The 18,736-nt window shown below is 50.3% G+C and overlaps 1 protein-coding gene across 7 annotated transcripts in view; it reads left to right on the top strand.

Moving 5' to 3' along the window:
• The window catches only part of LOC134164327 (protein CEPU-1), a 332,330-nt gene that overhangs the window by 276,654 nt on the left and 36,940 nt on the right, over positions 1-18,736 (top strand). For all 7 annotated transcript variants that reach the window (XM_062619944.1, XM_062619942.1, XM_062619945.1 and 4 more), the window contains one exon: positions 5,517-5,749. In XM_062619944.1, the coding sequence (XP_062475928.1) occupies positions 5,517-5,749 (233 nt within the window). The remainder of the gene's footprint in view (positions 1-5,516; positions 5,750-18,736) is intronic.

Raw genomic sequence — 18,736 nt, 5'->3', positions numbered from 1 at the left:
TGCTGAGTTAATCTGTTGGTCAAATCCTGCCTGGCAGACAGCATCCTCCCTGTGCTGGGAAACAGGTTTTGGTCTTGTGAGTGATGGAGAAGTCCTCAGGCTGCATCTTTGGTAGTGTCACATCAGTGTGAGCTGCAGGGATGCCCTTCAGCTGATCTTAGAGTTGAGGGTGAGGATGGCTGGGGTGGTCCTGGTCCTGATCACAGAATAGGGTTGGAAGGGACCTTTGGAGATCATCTAGTCCAACCCCATGGGCATGCCAAAAGCCCTACCACTCTGTCAACCACACAGACCTCAAAAGGGATGAGCCTTAAGCCCCCTGTTAGAACCACCTGGGTGACATGGGTTACTGGTGGCCTTGGCAGTGCTGGGGAATGGTTGGACTTGCTGATCTGAAAGGTCTTTTGCCAACCTGGTTGATTCCATGATTCTATGTCCTGCTTGCAGGAGGGGTCAGCAGGGTTATTGCTGGAGGTGCACATGCTATTCACCATGCATGTGGATGAGCATGTGTGCCCTCAGTATGTGCATTGCATGTTGGGGGGTGTGTGGCAGACGGTGCTGCAAGCACACACGGTCTGTGGGAGCAGATGCTGTAAATCCTAGACTGGTAGAAATTGCTCGTGCATGACTTAACCCAATAGAGCAAAAAAGCACTGAGAGGGAAACCAGATTGAGTTGTGGTAATGAGAGCTTTGGCTTAATATTTACTAGTAACAAAGCTTCTCTATGATAGCCGCACCTTGGGCTGTCCATGCATCCATATAGGATCATGGGCAGCACCTGTGCCAGGGAGCATGGGACAATCTGACCCTAACTTTCCCTTTGCTTCGGTATTGATGGCCAAACATCTATTGCCACCAGTGCGCAAACATCATAGGAAAGAATAGGAGAGCAGTGGGACTGTGCCTGAACAGGATTGAGTTGTTCACAGCCCAGCCTTTAATTAATCCTAATAAATAACAATAAAATGTGATAATCACAGAAATAAATCTGCACTGTGAAGCTTCTGCCTCTGGCAGCGGTCTGGTTTAGCTGATCATTTATAACGTAGCTGATGGCGCAGAGGCTGCAAGGTGATGTCTGGAACATGAGATGCTGAGGCCAGAGCAGCTTGTCTCCTTGCCCAACCACAGGCAAAGAGATTTGGGGAGCTTTTTGACCCCAAATGAGTTGTTTCAAGCTGATTTCCAGCTTGGTCTAACCTATAGCAGGGACAAAAAGCTACTGGTGGAGAAGGGATTGCTTCAAAATGCAGTGTCTGGGAAGAAAACAAAAAGACATCTAAAGATGCTTGATAAGGGGTCAATGCTGTGGTGCAACGCATGTGAAATTCCATCAGTTTGGATTTGGGAAGCTGTTTTCTCTGGGGTGGGCACAAAGAGTGAGGTGGCGGTGGTGGAAGGCGAAGCGAGCTTGGTCACAACTCCTGGATGGGCCACCGAGTTGAATGGGGTGAGCCAGGCTTAGCCCCAGCTTTGCCTCCCCACGATGGAGCTTGTACCCTGCTAAGTGCAAAGCAAGCAGCGATCAGGTTGGTGATTTCACTGAGCTCTTTTCAGTTCTAATTAGCATGATTCATGGCTTGTGTGTCCTGCTGGGTTGAGACAATCTGTGCTCTCCAGCCCAGCCCTCTGGAACACCAGCGATTTGCATTGAGAGGCAACCAAAAAGTGCTGTGTGCCAATTAGTACACTTGAGTAATTAAAAACCTCCTTCCTCCCACTGCTGGGCCACGTCCTCTCCCGTCATTTTCTGTGTGCAAACTCAGGAAAGCAACGAGAGGGATTTAGGATTTCATTGTCATCGCTGTGTGTCCATGCCAAAAACACAGGGAGGTCCCTGTGGGAAGCCATCAGGGAGCCCAGTTTTGGCACCCTGTTGCTAGTTCATTCCTGATACTCAATAGTGGTGGCTGCGGTTTGGTGGTGAGCCCTTTGGGAGCAGATCTGCGTCTGTAAAGCATCCTGCTCCTCCTTGTTTTATCCCTACTGAGGGCTCTGTTGGCATTTATAGCCCTGTTCGTCTTCGTGCTTGCGTTACCTAAGTTGGGCAGAAACCTGAGGGTGGTGTTCTCCCTATTCCAGTTTCTGTCTTTGACTGGTGTCCCTGCAGCCAGGCTGGGTGTTGACTGCACCCATGGGCCCCTTGCATGGGATGAGGAGGGTACAGGCATGAGGACTTTGGCTGTGGGGAAGAGCAGCCAGTCCCTAAAGGACCGGCTTGCTTGTTGAGGGCAGATAGCAAACCCAAGAAGCTTTGGCTACCGGAGATGTTGGGACAGGTAGGGAAGATGGATGCTCACAAGTCTCACCTTTGCTCGACGCATGCAACTGTCTTAAGATGCCCAAACTCCGTCATTTGTGGTCATTTGAGTGGCAGCAGGGAGCAGATGGTCTGATGTAGCATTAGGAGCTACATCTCTCTGCAAACCGTTACTACCTGATGCAGGAGTCGCGTGTTAGCAGCGTCTCCAGAAGGAGAAACCCTGAGGCTTGGGGTTTGGTTTAGCAGGAGAGAAACAGCAGAGAGAGGGAGAGCAGCAGCATCTCCTCCTTGCGCTGACAGGCAGGAGTTTTTCATCCTCCTGGAGGAGAAGGCCTTGCCTTCTGAGCAGGAACATAACAAGGATTAAGGATCTTGAGGGAGAAAATTACCTCATCTGTGCTTAATTGTTTTTACATCATCATTTTGGAAGCAGGAGCTGCTTTCTGGCACCCCAAGGACCTCTCGCTCCCCTCCCTCCTTGGCACATTATGGGGAGAGAGCCTCCAGCGAGGTGGAGGAAGCATCTCAGGGCTTTGCTCCTTGCCAGGAACAGGGTGGGAAGGGGGGAGGCTGCAGGCTTGGTAGTGCATTTGCTCTCCACCTGTGCTTGGAGCCCAGCTTCCTATCCAAAGCCAAAGGTTTTCCGCTCGGCTGCCTGTGTACGGGAGAGGAGAGCTTCCCATCCCGGCTTCTGGAGAGGGGAGCTGCTGGAGGAGGGAATGGGGAGCAGATGGAAGGGCTGGAAGAGCATCAGGTCGCTGCGGCAAGCCTCGGCCTCGGGGATCCCATCCGGCACGTAGGCGAGGAGGAGGAGGGTTTAGCGCAGTGGTTGGAAGGAGCCTGGGCAGAAGCACAACCCACCACCCTCTAAACAGCACATCAAACCCAGAGGTCAAAGTGTGTCTTCCCCAGGAGCTCTTTCTGTGCTTTATTATATATATTTTAACTCAGGAGCTTGAAAGGAGGGGAGAAAATGCAATAACAACGTCAAGCTTGCCCATCCCAGGGACAGAGAAGCGTGTCTGGATGATAAGAGATTGTGACCGGGTGCTGTGAAGGGCAAAAGCACTTATTTCACTGTTGCCTCATGCGTTACCTCAGCCCCGTTGCTTTTCAAAAGCACTTTAAATGCTCATATGATAGAGGGAATGCTTGGTTTGCACACTGTCTGGCTCCATTATTATCCAGGGATCTCCAAACCGATGCATTTCACAGAAAATGCTGCTCGCTGTCACCACAGGAGCTTATTTCATGGCCTTGCAATGAGCCCAGCACCAAATATCCACTGCATTAAGCTGAGCCCAGCAGGTCTGAGCTCCCAGCAGAGTTGAGGTTCAGAGTACAAGATGCAGTAACCATCCTTTGGGGTGAACCCTCAAGTTTTGCTCAACTTGAGCAAGTGAACTCTCAAGACTTGCTCCAGTTGTAGCAGAGCTGAAAACCAGAGCCAAGTTCTTGGTGTTCAGCCCAGGCTGAATCTATTGCCTCTTTTTATGTAGATAATAAAAATCTGCTCACATGTAATTTATTATTATCGTAATATCATTATGGAACAGCAGTAAAATTGTTTAATATCTCAGATGTTTTTCACACCGGAGAGGGAGGAGGATGGTGCAGTAACTTGGGTACTTGCCTAACAGATCAGCAGGCGAGTCCTGGGCTGCACCCTACCCTTCTCACCTTGCGGACATCACCGCATGGGGACCCATCATCCCTAACCTCCAAAAGGAACAGGCTTCCTAAGGAAATGATGGAATCACCATCCCTGGAAGTGTTCCCAAACCTTGTAGATGAGGCCTTCAGTGCCATGGCTTAGTGGTGGCCTTGGCAGTGCTGGCGGATGGTTGGACTTGATGATCTTGAAAGTCTTTTCTAACCCAGTTGATGCTTTGATTCTCTGTTGTGTGTGGAGGCTGAGTGGGTTATTTAAGCTTCTGCTGTCATTCTGGAGCCAAAGAGGCTCCGTAAAGAAGCTGGGTGAGATGAGACAGCTTGACCTACCACAGCCTGGCAGGAAGAGCCCATTAAGCCTCTTGTATTCATTGAGGTTACCCCGTGTGAGACCTCACAGAAGCTGCTGTGCTCTTTTTTGGTGCCTCTGAAGTTAATTTGCATCCAAGCTACTGCACAAGTAATGAAGTAGATTGGGGAGAATATAAACAGTGGATCTTAGGCTGAGTGGTTTTATGCAGGGACATTATCCTCTGTTGTTGCATCCAGCAAAGCGCGGCTAAATCCTAATGGCTCCATAATCCCAAACCTGCTCCGTGAGAAGCAGGGGTTTGACTAGCTTGGGATTGGGAGGGGGCTGCAGCTCCCTGCAGGGCCAGCAGAAAGGCTGCAGGGCTTCTGCTGCTCACTCATCTGGAGATGATTTGTGGACACAGAGGTTTCAAACCTTGCTTGGGGATGTGAGGATGGTGGGTTACAAGCTAGTGGAGACCTTCAGGAGGAACAAGAGTGGCCCCTGCTAATGTGGGCATTAATAATCTCCTTCAGGAGCAAAGAATCATCTTGGTTTGCACCGTGGTGTAGACTCAGTTGTTTAATAAAGCTGGATAGAGATTTCCACCTCCAAAGCATCACTTGACAAGGGAAATGTTTAGCTGGGATAAGGTGCAGTAAGTGAGGGAGATGCAATGATGCAGATGATGGGTAGGGAAGGAAGAGCTGACAGAGGGAGAAGTGGTAGGAAGCAAAAGCTTCCTGTTTAGAGATGTGATAGAGCTGGCTTCCTCCTCAGATAAATTTTCCTTGCTCCTTTGTGAAGCAGCCTGAGCTGCTTTCCTGGCTCCACTTCACATTTCTTTGCCTGACACAGGGATATGCGGGTCTGAGAGAATGACAAGTGATGGGTTTGGGCAGAAGAAACTGAGCTGCATCCCCCCAAAAGCATGGTTTGGGCTCAGGATGGAGGTTTTAACTTGTCTCTGAGTTTGCAAAGGAGCAAATGGGAACAGAGGAGTCTGTTGGTGGCTGGTACCGCGTGGCTCTGACCTCTTTCTGTCTGAAATCATTGTGAAGCTCTTGGGCACATCTCTGGAGCCACCAGTTTAGATGGATATTGGTGCTCTGAGCAGGTAAAGTGCCAACATTGTCCTCTTTGGACCCTGAAAGCACTTGGTCTCTGAAACTGATGCTGGCAGCAAAGCTAAATACAGTGCCCAAAGGACCAGGAGGGGCTGGGGAAGGGAGGGCAGAGCATCCAAGAGCAGCTCACTGATGGGTCACCTCTTTGTTCTCCCCAGGTGCACCGTGGACAACCGAGTCACCCGAGTGGCCTGGCTGAACCGCAGCAGCATCCTCTATGCCGGCAATGACAAGTGGTGCTTGGACCCTCGGGTGGTGCTCTTGGCCAACACCAAAACCCAGTACAGCATCCAGATCCAAGATGTGGATGTCTATGATGAAGGCCCATACACCTGCTCTGTGCAGACAGACAATCACCCCAAGACATCGCGCGTCCATCTCATCGTGCAAGGTAAGAGGAAAGGAGTTCATAAAGGGGTTGGGCTTGCTTTGATTCCTGTTCTTCCTTTCTGCCCTGGTGTCTTCTCTTCCCATTGCTCCTACTTCTAGCTTTTAAGACAACTTGGTGCAAATGCAGAGGCTTGGAGAGCCCCAGTGAAGCTGGGTGATGCCTTTAGCCAGTTTTACTGGAGTATCACGGAGGGCTGATACAGCTTTGCCTCCTGAAGTAGTCACTGGCAAACCCATGATGCTGGTTGTTGTGATTTGATGTTGGGTTGTGTTTGTTTTCCATGCTGGAGGCAACGCTTGAAGTAAAACTTGTGTTGAGGGAATAGAGCGAGCTGGCAGATTTGTGTACTCTGTGGGGGTGTGTTTAAGCCTAGCAACAATATGTGTTTGTGTGTTGAAACTGTACTTCTGAGGAGGAGGAGGAGGAGGAGGAGGAAGGTTGGCATGGGGTGGCAGAGCTCTTGCAGCATCCTGCTGGTGCTGGTCCCTGAGTGCGCATCGATGATGCACAATGCACGTATGTGCTTCCTTTGGCAAGCATACAAGCAACATGGGCCTCTTAAGAGGGGACCTACATGTGTGGGCACACATGATGATCAAGTAAATGAATGTTCATGCCACATCCAATCCGTGTCTGTGCTGCAGGACGCTGGGAAAGGAGGAGCACACGTGGTGGGACATTCGGGCTGCAATGTGCTGCCTTGGGGAAGATTAATGGCAAGTTTCTAATCCCTTGCTAGCAAGCTCTTTTTCCTTCCTCTGTGCCCTGAGCGGGAGCACTCTTAGCATGAGACACCAGCTTGAGTATTGGAATCTCGTCTGGGGCTAATTTTCAGATGCTGATGGCTGTATTGATTTGGAAACAAGCTGGGTTAAAAAGCCATTGGTCTTGTATGCAGAGTCAGGTTGAGCTCAACCACCATCGATACGCCAGGCCCAAGCTTTATTGGCAGCCTAATGAATAGAAGCAGGGGGGAAAACCCAAACCCAGAGCCTTTATTTCCCCCCCCCGCCTCCCCCTTTCTGTTTTCTCTTTCCTCTTGGAGCAATCAAGCAAACTAAACAGAGCCAGACTTCCTCCATCTCCATTAACCATGGAAGGAAGCGGATGCATCGCCAGCCCAGTTCCTTGCTCTTTATCTTGCAATACTTGTTATTACCTGCCTTAGTTTCTTAAGCCAAAGTCGATCACCCGCAAGTTCTGAAGTGGCTATCAGATGCTGGGGTGATGCAGGACAATTTCTATCTGTTCTGTTCTGATGCCTGTTTCCTAAATTTCCCCATATCACCAGACATCCAGGCCCATCCCTCCTGTGTCTTGCTGTATCGTTAGGAAAAGATGTTTGGGTACTAGAGGAAAAGGTTGTTTCTTAACTCCTTGCCGCAGTGCACTTCAGTAGGATTCAGTGATGGGCTCAGTACTATGTCCATACTGTACATCCTTACAGAATTACTGGCCTCCTAATTCCAAAAGCTTGGCTCAACCAGCCCTTTCTTGCATGGAAAGTGCCAGAGCAGGACATGAAGGTGAATATTGTGTCTAAGTAAAGGGAAGCCTTAATGACCTTAGTAAGTATTTGGCTGGGGTACCAGGATTAACTCTCCTCCCTTGGAAAATGGGCCCAATGAATATGCAATGTGTTATAACCCTGCCCTGACTTTCCCCTTGCTGCACCAGGAAAGGGCCTGGGGGCACGCAGGAGCACTCCAGCCTCTCAGGATGCAATTAAATCATGCCCTGGGGCATGTTGTGCTCTCCAAACAAGGTGCTCTTCCCCTTCCAGCCAGGGTTTCAGCAGCCTGATGCTCCCCCAAGCAGGCCTGATGGGTGCATATCAGCCAGGGTCCAGGAGCCCTGATCCCATGTTGTGCATCCCTCCTTCTCAACAGCTTTAAGGAATATCACTTCAAAACAGCCATGGATGGAGGGATTTAGAAAGGTGGGGTGCTGGAGGAGGGGGTGCTTTAGGGGGAAAGAGCAAAAACTAGAAGAGGGATAGAGGTGAGAGAAGGAGCTTCCTTTAGAGTATGAGGGTTGGGGATGGTGCCCCAAGGCAGAGGGATGGAATGAGCTCGAAACCACCAGGAAATCAGAATGTCCACGCTGCAGCAAGGGGAGTGCTGCACATTTATTTCTAGGTTGACTGTATTGATGGCTGAGAGCCCGAAATAGGTGGGTAGAAGGCACCTCAAGAGCTAATTTAGCCCATCCCTCTGCAACAAGGCTGAGCCATCACTGGCAAACACATGTGAAAGCTATTCTTGAAACTCTTTAACAAAGCAGGTTCTTCAGCCTCCCTTGACGATCTATTCTATTGCTTCGCTACCTTTATAATTAGAAAATGTATAGCTAATATCCAACTTCAACCTTCTTTGTTGCAAGTGGAGTTTTTCTCAGCCTATCCCCAGAGGATGTGGAGAACAATTGATCAGTGTCCTCTTTGTACCAACCTTTAGCTTCTGGGAAGGTTGTTATCGTGTTGCAACTTCTCCCTGAAAGGATTCAAGCCCCGTTTCTCCCACCTTTCCTTGTCGGTCAGGCTTTCAGAAACACTTGTCAGTCTTAAAATCCTCTACAAAAGGCAAAAGGTGACTGCTTCCAGGAATAGCACGTTGGCGCATCTCTCCTTCCTGCTGCTTCTGTGCCGATATGGGACCAATGAGCCCCAGGAACGAGACAACAGTCTCTTGGCATTGAATGCATCAAAGTTCAGACCTGCTATTTTGGGGACTGCTTTAAATGGGGTCAGGCTCAGTGTTGGTAAAGCCAAGTTGATGCAAGCCAACCACAGAGCTGCAAAAGGTCCAAGGAGGTTTTTAGCACCTGAAGATCTCAGACTACAATGAACAGCTCAGTGGGTGTCCGTGTGTCTGGAAGCTGGTCTCTGCCTGTCCTGCTTGCTCAGCACTCGTTTCTTCTTAAGAGGAGTTGCCATAAGGCCAGACAAAGCTCAGGGGAGCAGCACTGCCTGTGTTTGCCTTGGACCCTGGGAAGAGTGAGAGGTTTAGGGGTGAAAATCCCAAAGGGACAAAACCCAGGGAAGCCCCATTCACTGCAGGCAAGCTTTGGGAGGGAGGCAGAAACCCAGAGTGAGAACACTCAGGCCCCATTGACCTCTGAGAAGTGATGCTTTCCCTTCCTCTCCTCTCCTGTATCCCATCCTGGTCCTGCTTCTTGCCTCTGCAGCAGCATCTCAGGCACAGCCTCCCCCTTCTCCTTGCTCCTTGCATGACACTTCTGCTATTGAAGCTGTTCTCTGGGTTCCTGGGTTTAAAGGAGAGAGGGGAGGGAGGAGAAGGACAGTATCTGGAAAGCTCTTATTTGTATTGATAATAAGCCGTCTCCAGTGCGTGCCTTCAAAACTCCCACTGCCTTGTAAGATGCATTAAGGGAAGTTGGCCTTATCTCCGCACGGGAAATGGACTTGGGGAAGGAGGCACAGTACTGCCAGAGTTTAATCTCACTTAGGCACACAAATTTGCATGATAGAAAATGGTGGAATTTTAGTGCTTCCAAAGAAAGAAAGAAGGAGGGGAAAGAAAAGGCGGGCGATTGAGGGGTATTAGCGCTTTCTGCTGCTTTATCAGTTCCCCTCGCCCTATCTGGCTCTTGCTGTTGTCACTGGAGCTACTAATCACCCCTCCCCTTTTGTTGGAGGTAAATGAGGTTTCCCACTCTTTCTCAGGCCTGGGGTTAAGCTGGAAATCCCTGCCTTTATTAGGGAGTTAATTACCTGCTGCTGAAGTAAGGGGGCAGTGAGTGAAGGTGGTGGGGTGACACTCCAATGCTGGTGGCACCTCACCCCATGACAAAGCCACCCCGGGAGCATCACTGCTAAGGTGTGTGCTGGTGAGATAAAGCCACCGGTGGGGTTTTGTTTCAAACCTTTTACTCGGGGGAGAATAAGGAGAACTTTTTGATGGTTCTATCCTGCCTTGCATTGGGGTGCATGGGAATTGCCTGCCTTGCAGAGTGGAGGGAGGCTGGGAGGAAGGATCAGTCCCTGCAGTCACCATCACTCTGGTCCAAAGACCTCAAGGTGGCTTGTAGGGAAAGCAGGCTGGGTGGGAATGCATTGCTTGTGCCTGGTTTTTACTGGGGATGCTTAGAACCTTCCTAACCACTCTCTACCAAAGAACTTGGGCATCACTAACGGAGCTGGGAGGGTCCCCATGGGGCCGAGCCTGTCCCCTGCACTGCCAAAACCACAATGGGGTGAGAAGGTGCAGAGGGATTCGCACAGGGCTCTTTGGTGACTCAGTTTAGTTGGTCACATGCTGCATAGGATGAATCCCAGCAGAAACCACAGCTTCTGGCATGGGTTTTTCGGGTGCATCCGTAACTTTTTGCCCATGAGAGCAGCTTTTCTTTCTAGAAGCAAAAGCAGGTTTAGATAATACCTTCTGAAAGGAGTGTGGAGAGCTGGGAGAGCCTCCCTAAATGGGTGGAGGGGAGGAAACCAGCGGCATGAAATGGAAATCCTCCCTCGCTTCGCCCGCGCTCTCAGCTCCGGTGACTGATGCGTTCCTTCCCGTCTCCCTTTGTTGCTAATAGCCATCCGTCCATCAAAGCATCTTTTCCTTTTGTAGCAGAGCTGTTGTGGAGGACTGAAGGTCTCCCACGCTCTCTCTCGCACTGTCCTAGTTGTTGGCTTTGTATCCCTGCGTTGCTGTTCCCATAGGAAGCATCTCTGCAGGTCCCACATCCGTTGCTGCCCCCATATCTCTCCGTCTCCCCCCTGAGATTACCAGCTCCGTCTTCTCCATCAGCCCAGTCTGTGGGTTTAACCCACTGATGTTCTTCCTCATGTGGCCTTCTGGAAGCTCCCCCCCTTCCCCCCAAGCCACTTGACCTCTTTGCAAATCAATTTAACATCTGTGAGGCAGAGATAATAATTGTCACCTCCTTCACAGGGGGGTTGATGAGGATTAATTCATTAATGTCGACAGAGGTCTTTGAAGATGGAATGTGCTATCTGAGAGCTAAACGTTATTATTAATTAGCAATTACATGGTGGGGTGGGAAGGGGGGGAAACCAGGGACTCCAGAGCCTGGACTGGAGCACTTTGGGCTGCCCCAGTTCCATGCTGCTGGTGGAGGAAGCCAGCACACTGCATCCCGCTGGGAATGTGGCCCACTTGCGCTGCAGTGTCCTCCTTCCTGGAGCACAGAAGGGAGCCCCAGTGGTGCAAGGGGAGGGATGGGGAGGTGAACAGGGCTCGAGTGTGTTGGCACTGTCCTCATTAGAAAGAGAAGCAGTAGGGTGGTGAGGCACTGCACAGGCTGTCCAAACAAGTGGCAAATGCCCCATCCCTGGCAGTGTTCAACGCCAGGTTGGACAGGGCTTGGAGCAACCTTCTCTAGTGGAAGGTGTCCCTGCCCATGGCAGGGGTTTGGAACTGGATGTGCTTAAGGTCCTTTACAACCCAAACCATTCCATGGTTAGGTTAGGTTGGTTGGAAAGGGAACGCATCCCAAGGAGAAATAATTGGCAGGAGAATGGAGGAAGGGGAAAGAAGAACCGGTGATTCATAGGACGCACAGACCGCTTCATTTCCTTTGTGGTTTCCTTTCTTGTGTACACCAAGGCTGTGGCCAATTTCTGTTTCTCTCCCCCAGTGAAGTGCCAACACTGTCATCCAGTGTATTGTGAGGTCTTTGTACTGGGACAGCATAATGGTGCCCACTGGGGTCATTTCTGCCTCTGGTACCCTATAGCTCCTTTATTTCCATCCTCCTCAGCTCCAGCTGCTTGTGCTATTGTGGCAGGGCAGGTAACTCTCTTTGCTAGTCCCTCAGAGGTGCTCAGAACCATGGAGGTCACCTTCTGATCACTCCTCTTGTAGAGAGCAAGAGCTGTTCTGAAAGCACGAGCTCCCTTTAGCCCTGTTGACCCATCCTCTCTAAAGGCTTTCAGGGAGAGGTCGCTGCATCACCCGGAGCCATTCAATGGTGACTGCACTGATCTCTTCTGCAGAGAGGGTGAAAGTGGGAGGCCATTTGTTGGCCAGACTCAAGTTGTCTGTGGGTCTTGTGTTCATCCCCTGCGTGGTGGAACTTTGCACTGCGCCTCTGGGATGCATGCTGGGAATTTTTACAAGGGATGCAGGGAAAGGACAAGCAGAATGGCTTTAACGTGCCAGAGGGGAGATGGAGATGAGCTCTCTCTCTTAAGGTCCCTTCCAACCCAAACCAGACTCTGATTGTATGATGCCTCCATAACCACATCTGGTTTCCAGAGTTGTTAGGCATGTTGGATGCAGGGGCGGGGGGGGAGTATCGAGGTCACTGCAGTTTAATGTTACTGCAGTCATCTCTTTTGTTTTACTACATTAAAACATTTGTGGTGGAACGGTTGGACCACTGTGATGCGATAGCGGTACCTTAATGGTATTGTCACCATGGCAACCCTAATGGCGGCTCAATAACATTATTGCAATTTAATCTGATGACAATAAAATTAAGGGGAGAACGGTGAGACCTCACCAATGGAATGTTACTACAGTAACAGCGTTGTTATCACTGTCACGGGAGCAGAGTCAACTCGTTGTAGTGTAACATTACTACCGGCGCGTTGTTACTACAGTAACACGGAGCATCCCAAAGTCCCTTTAGGGGATGGGAGGAGGTGGCATCGGTGTGTTAGTGCTACACCTAACCCAGGGCTGTCAGCACAGGAAGGTCATGCTGGTGGCAGGTTGCTTTATCCATCTCATTCCACAATTGTGATGTTTTTAGAGGGTTGTGCCTCCTTCTTCCATTTCCGGGGCTTTTTGGAGCAGGTCTGTTGCTTTAGCAGCAGTACTCTGCAGGGAAGGATTGAAAGCACTGCCTCCATCTAGTTCCAGATCCTTCTGCCCGGCGTTTTATAGCATGTGGCTGTTATGGAGTGATAACGTTTTATATTTATATGTCATCTTTCATCATGAAGGATCCCAGCACAAGCTACAAATTATTGCGGTGCTGCAGGGCCAGGCTGGGAACCCGGCGTGCTAAAGGAAGGATTTCATCCAAGGGCACCAGAGCTCATTTTGCTGCCCTGAAGCGAGCTGAGCACCAATACCAGTGCAAGTGAGGGTCTCCTTGGAGGACAGGATTTATACAGAGCCCTCAAAGTTCGTGAGAGGGGTTTTGGTGCATCCCGAGCTTTGTGCATCCCACTCTCGCTTGGGTGGGCATGAGGAAAAGTCCCCACTTCCCAGCTTGTGTTTAGGGCTGGAAAATCATAGCAGAGAAGGTGGGGTAGGCAAACAGTGAGGATTACTGCTGCAAAAGGCATTTATTACTGCAGTGCTGGCTGCAGGGACACTCTGCATCTCAGCATCAGCTTTCTAGCAGCCCCAGGCTTGTAAATGGTAAGGTGGGATGTGGATCAAACAGCATCTGCATGTTGGGGAGGGACTCTTCATGAGGGACTGTAGCAGCAGGACAAGGGGTGATGGGTTCAAACTGAAACAGGGGAAGTTCAGGTTGGATATGAGGAAATTCTTCCCTGTGAGGGTGCTGAGGCGCTGGCACAGGGTGCCCAGAGAAGCTGTGGCTGCCCCATCCCTGGAAGCGCTCAAGGCCAGGTTGGACACAGGGGCTTGGAGCAAGCTGCTCTAGTGGAAGGGGTCCCTGCCCGTGGCAGGGGGCTGGAACTGGATGAGCTTCAAGGTACGATCCATTCCCGACATCTCTGTGCCGTGCTCGGGCTCGCTGCAGTTTTCTCCATCCTCCAGGGGAGGGAGTCCAAGCTGCCACAAATCTGCCTCCAGCATCCCAGGCGCATCCCTCATCCTGCCCAGGCCCAGCATTCCAGGGATGCGCACTCACCGTGCCACTTGCACCCCTGAATTAGCAACACCCTGCTTGGCAGTCAGGGGTTTATCCTCTCTTTGAGCTCCTGTGCTCCCTTCCAACTTCTCAGGGGATATCCATCCCTTGACAGCTTTTCTTGATGCATTTGAAACCCAAATTTGGGTGAGTTCTTTGAGTTTCACAAGCCCAGGCTCCAGCCCTAGCTCAGATCTGGACCTGTTCAGTGAGGCAGCTGCTTGGCTTCCCTTGTGCATCAGCATTTGATCTCTCTCCATGGGTATTTGGACTCTGACCACCACAGTAATTCCTTGTTTGTCCTTTAATAAAAGACCCGTGAGCTCCCTTGATACTGGAGCTGGAATTGGTGGGACCTGGGGCATCCTTCATGCCAGCTCTTCATGGCAATCTGGTCCTGCATCCATCCTGCCAAACCAGCTCCTCCGAGAGTTACTTGTTTGAAAACACGAGCAGCGGCTCATCTCCCATTCAGTGTTTTTCCCCATCATTTGCTTTATTAAATATTGATTTTCTGTTGCATTATTAAACCTTAAGTCGTGAGCATAAATTCAGATTTGATACTTTAATCTGGCTCCTCTTTTTGGCCTTTAGAGCTGCTTTTTCTTGCCAGTCCCACTGCAGGCAAGCCCAGAAGCCTATTGCAGAGACCTGGCGACTCAAAGGGCAGGAGCAGGGGGCTCTTCCCAAGGGAGTTTGGTCTGTTTGGTGGCATCCATGGGGATCGTGGCTTGTAATCCTGTCTAGACCATCGGTGAGAAGAGTTTAAGCTGGTCAGGGCTATAGGCCTCTCTGGTTTGTGATAGCATGGACAGATTGCAATCGGAAAGGGGAATTTAGGCTGGAGCCGCGGCATGGGCAGAGTGGCAGTGAGGCATCCTTCCACATGCCCCACTCAGTTTGCTCCCGAGGCTTTTCGCTGCTTTGTTTTGCCAAAATTGCCGTGCTGAGGAGCCATGCTCTCTGCCAAGGGAAGGAAGCCACAGATGGCAGTGCCTTGTCCTAAATGCATCCCTCAAAACACAGCTCCTGGGCGCTGCTGTACAAAGCTGTGCTCTTTCACCCTACAAATCCCCAGTGAAAGCAGACGCTGGCCTCTGCCAAAGCTCCAGGCAAAGCCACAGGGATGCCAGGCTTGAGGAAAACCACCAGCCAGGCAGGAGCAGTGCAAGTGGCCACCAGCATGTCCCTGAGAGCCAAGGTGGGTCATGGTGACCCGCACCGCCTGCGCCCCACTCGCCTCCCCTTCCCTATCAGCGAGCTGCACGCATCCAACCGCTGCCAAAGCCCTTCCTGCCAGCAACCAGGTGTCTGAACATGTTTCCAGAGCCAAGATAACTCCACAGCCAAAAGGGAGGAGGGGGAAGCTGTGTGGCAGTGCTGGCAGAGTGGGGAGGATAACAAAAAGTAAGGAAAAAGGGGGGGGGAAGGCAGAGGGATGCTTGCAAATGGCTTTTGGATCCCCATCCAAACAGGACATGAAACCCGCGCCTGGTGCTGAGCAGTGATTTAAAACCAGGCTCCCAGCGGCAGGGAAAGAGGCAGAGGGGGAAGCAGATGCGAACACAATGCTGGAGATAAAGGAGAGACCAAGGGAACAGCTGCTGAAGAGCCAGCCTGACCCTGCCATCTCCCATAGCGGGTTCCACGTGCTAGAAAACCTCCAGCAGATATCCATGAGCTTAAGGACAGGCTGAAAGGGGTCACTGAGCCCCAGGGGAGAATGAAAGGGGCAATCAGGAGGTAAACGTGGTGTTTTCCACACTCTTTTTGCTTGGATTTTAAAGGAGAGGTTGAAGTTTGGAACAGAGGAGTTGTGCCGAAACACTGAGAGAGCTGTGGGCTCCTTTTCCTTTCTGTTCTGGTGCTGCAATGGAAAAGAAAGAGATGTAGAAGAGGAGAAAGGGAAAGAGAAGTTGGAAGTGGAGAACAAAAAGGCAAGGATCTTTGGAAAAGATGTGGAAATGTCATCTTGGCATATTCCTGGTTTGGATTTTGGGGGTCTGGCTGGCTTGGGGTCTGAGAAACTGGTGGTGTGAGATAGCAATGATACGTCTCTGCCCTGTTCCTCAGCAATAAGGTGGCTTTTATTCCTTAGACCAAGTTTGGAACCCTGGAAGAGCCCCACCGGGTGCAGATGGGAGGATGAGGAGGTAGTGTTCCTCTAGGGGGACCCATACACTCATTTTGCCTGTCTGGGTTACTGGTCCCATCACATAGGGATGCCCAGAACATTTCAGCTCTCCTTTCCCTTGGTAGCATCTAGTGCCTGGGCCAGCCTTGAGACAAGGGGTCAACAGAGCTATCTTCTTTGTGGTTTGCCCTCCTTGTAATCCCTCCTCCTCTCAGCTGCAGCCTTTGATCCTCCTCCTCTTTTGCAAACACTTAGCTCATGGAATTCAATCTTTCCCGCAGTGTTTTCCTTCCCTATCTTCCCTTTTTTTGGCAGAGCCTGCCTGAAATGCTATTTTATTTTCCCTTGCTCCTTCAGCAGCAGGGCTATATAATTGATGGCCTCGCCAAGCTTTCTGAGCTGAACATTAAACCCTTCCTGCCTTGGCTCCGACTGGAGTTCATTACTTTCTGAAAAGCTTCGTTGTCTGTTTGTGCTCAGATGATTGTTGTTGTGGAAGGGAGGATATTGTCAGCAGAGAGAGAGGAGGAGGAGGAGGAGGGGCTGGATTTGGCCAGGGATGCTTTGTAATGAAATCCTCTTTCTTTTTAGCACATTTTTGAGTGGGGAAAAAGCCTCTTTTAGCATAACCAAAATACCGGCATCCTCCCGAAGGCAGGAGCACAAAGCTCAGACCTATGGGTTGTTTTGGGGGACTGTAGGAAAACACTGCTTTGCAAATGACCTGCAAGAGTGAGGCTCAACTCCTTTAGTGCTGGCACCATCATTTCCTCATTCTGGTACTGGGGTTCACTGGACTGCCGTGGTTTTGCCTCTCCGTCTTCCTCGTCGGGTTTTCAGCACTTAAAACACAGCAAGGAAGGTGATTACAAGGCTTGGAGATGCAGTGACACTTTCCTGCCAACAAATAATTGATTTATTAAAGACATTACAATACATTCATGGTTGAGCGTTAAGGGTTTTCCTTTGAACTCGCTCAGAAATCCAAAGGGATTGTGCCTGCTTGCGAGTCCCGCGGGCAGAATAAATCTGTGCTCCCCATCTCCTCTCCCTTTGTGCAGCCACAATTTCATTTCCCTTTGACGGGCACCAGTAAATATCACAGCTCGACAACTCCAGTCCAGTGACCGGTGTGATCCAATTTAATAGCAGTTAAAAATTCAAAGTGATTGTTAGCCAAATGGAAATGGAAGATTTCAGCCCCTGCCTGCCTTGGGGAGGAAAGGGAGAATAAGGGAGGGTGCGGGGGATGGAGACAAATGGACTAGATAAAAAATAATGGAAAGTAACTTAATTAAGAGGCTCGAGCCGAGTTAAAAACAGTCAGGATTTGGAAGCGGAGGAACCACAGGGTTGAAAAATGAAAGAGAAGGAGGAAAGAAAGGAAATCGGGCATAAAGAGCATCCAAAAAGAGAAGGAGGCATAGAAGGAAGGGGTAAAACCAGGCCTGACATGGATAGCAGGAGCACGCGGGGAATAAACAGTGCTGGCGACGAGGCTGCGTGTGAGGAAGACAAACAGCGATGCTAAAGGATGCTCTGGAGGGGGATAAGTCCCTGGGGCTTTTCTGGTGTTCCCAAAAGCATGAGGGTGGCCAAGAAGAGAACTTTATTTAGGAGAAATGGGAAATGAAGGAGTAATCCTAATGGAGAAGAACAGTCCCCATTCTCCTGGCATGTCCATGTCCGTTATTCTGTGTCTTTGCTTTTAACTCTGCCTATTTGGGTTGGAATTGGGTACTGAAATGGAAATTGCCTCTCTGTGTACCTGGGTATCCTGCTCTGCTCTCCACAGCCCGATAACTTAACTTGTAACTGTAATGGTCTCATGTGGACCATTGGATATACCTGTCCTGGCAGCTCTCTGGGTGCCTTTTCCTGAGCTCCAAAGAGCCTGGAAAGCAAGTGCTGAAAAGCAAATGGGTACTTTTGGGCCATTTAATCTTGGGTCTCAGTTCTCCAGCCATGAAGTGGGGATAATGATGCTCCTTTATCTCACCAGGGTGATTTGATGATGAGGTTATTAATGCCCACACTGCGTAACACTGGGGTAAAAGTTGGACTTGATGATCTTAAAAGTCCTTTCCAACTAAGTTGATTCTATGATTCTATGGCTGCACAGCCTCTGGATTGTTGGTATTTGTTCTCCTGCTTCTTTCTGGCAGCTTTGTTCAAGCCTTGGGTTGATCCCCTGGCTTTGAAGCAATTGGGGTGTTGGTACAGGGTGGATGCTACAAGATGCCTTGGGTAGGGTGAAAGATGAGGAGTACTCCATGGACTCTTGCAGCCCAAGGAGGTGAGCCTGCAAGGGCAGACCTGTGTAAAGAGACTGAGGGGAGGAAGGATTGGACCAGGGCATCTTTGGGAAGGCAGAGCTGCCTCTGCTGCAGCAATGGATGGGTTCATAAGTCTTGTCTGAAGAGATGCGTTCCCATGGGGACAGGAAGAGCGGCATAAATCACCTCACCTGCAATTCATTCTGAACTGCTGAGACTTGCTGACCTCCCACTTTATAAGGAGAGGGTCTGGTCATAAGTAGCAGCCTCCGGATCACCTAATCGGAGAATAACAGGGCTATGCTCCCTGTCTGCTCCATTCATTTTTCACTGGAGTCAAAGGCAAGCAGGGGAAGGAGCCCAAGCAGAAGTAAAGGCTCTGGTTGGAGCAGGAGGAAACACGGGCCAGGGTTAAGCTCCATGCTAAGGGCTCAGGAAGGCCAGGCGGAAAGGGGCTGTAGGGGTACAACAGCACTTGTGTGGTTAGAGATTGTTTGCATCCACCTCTGCCTCCTGCACATCTCTTTCCACGTCCACCTCTTCCTCCCCATTTTGTCCCATCCCTAAACTTGATGCCTAAAGTTAGTTTGCAAACAATGATTTCCAGGCTGAGGACGCAGACTACACTCATCTACTCCTTCCTGTGTTCATGAGGCAAAGGCTCTGCTTTTAGAATCATGGAATGGTTTGCATTGGAAAGGACATTAAAGCTCATCCAGTTCCAAGCCTCTACCACAGACAGGGACACCTTCCACTAGAGCA

Source organism: Pezoporus occidentalis, unplaced genomic scaffold, assembly GCF_034315485.1.
Source record: "Pezoporus occidentalis ecotype Australia unplaced genomic scaffold, CSIRO_AGI_Poc_V1 ctg216, whole genome shotgun sequence".
Taxonomy (NCBI): Eukaryota; Metazoa; Chordata; class Aves; order Psittaciformes; family Psittacidae; genus Pezoporus; species Pezoporus occidentalis.
Note: the sequence above shows the minus strand (reverse complement) of the source record. Positions and strands in the feature narration are given on the sequence as shown.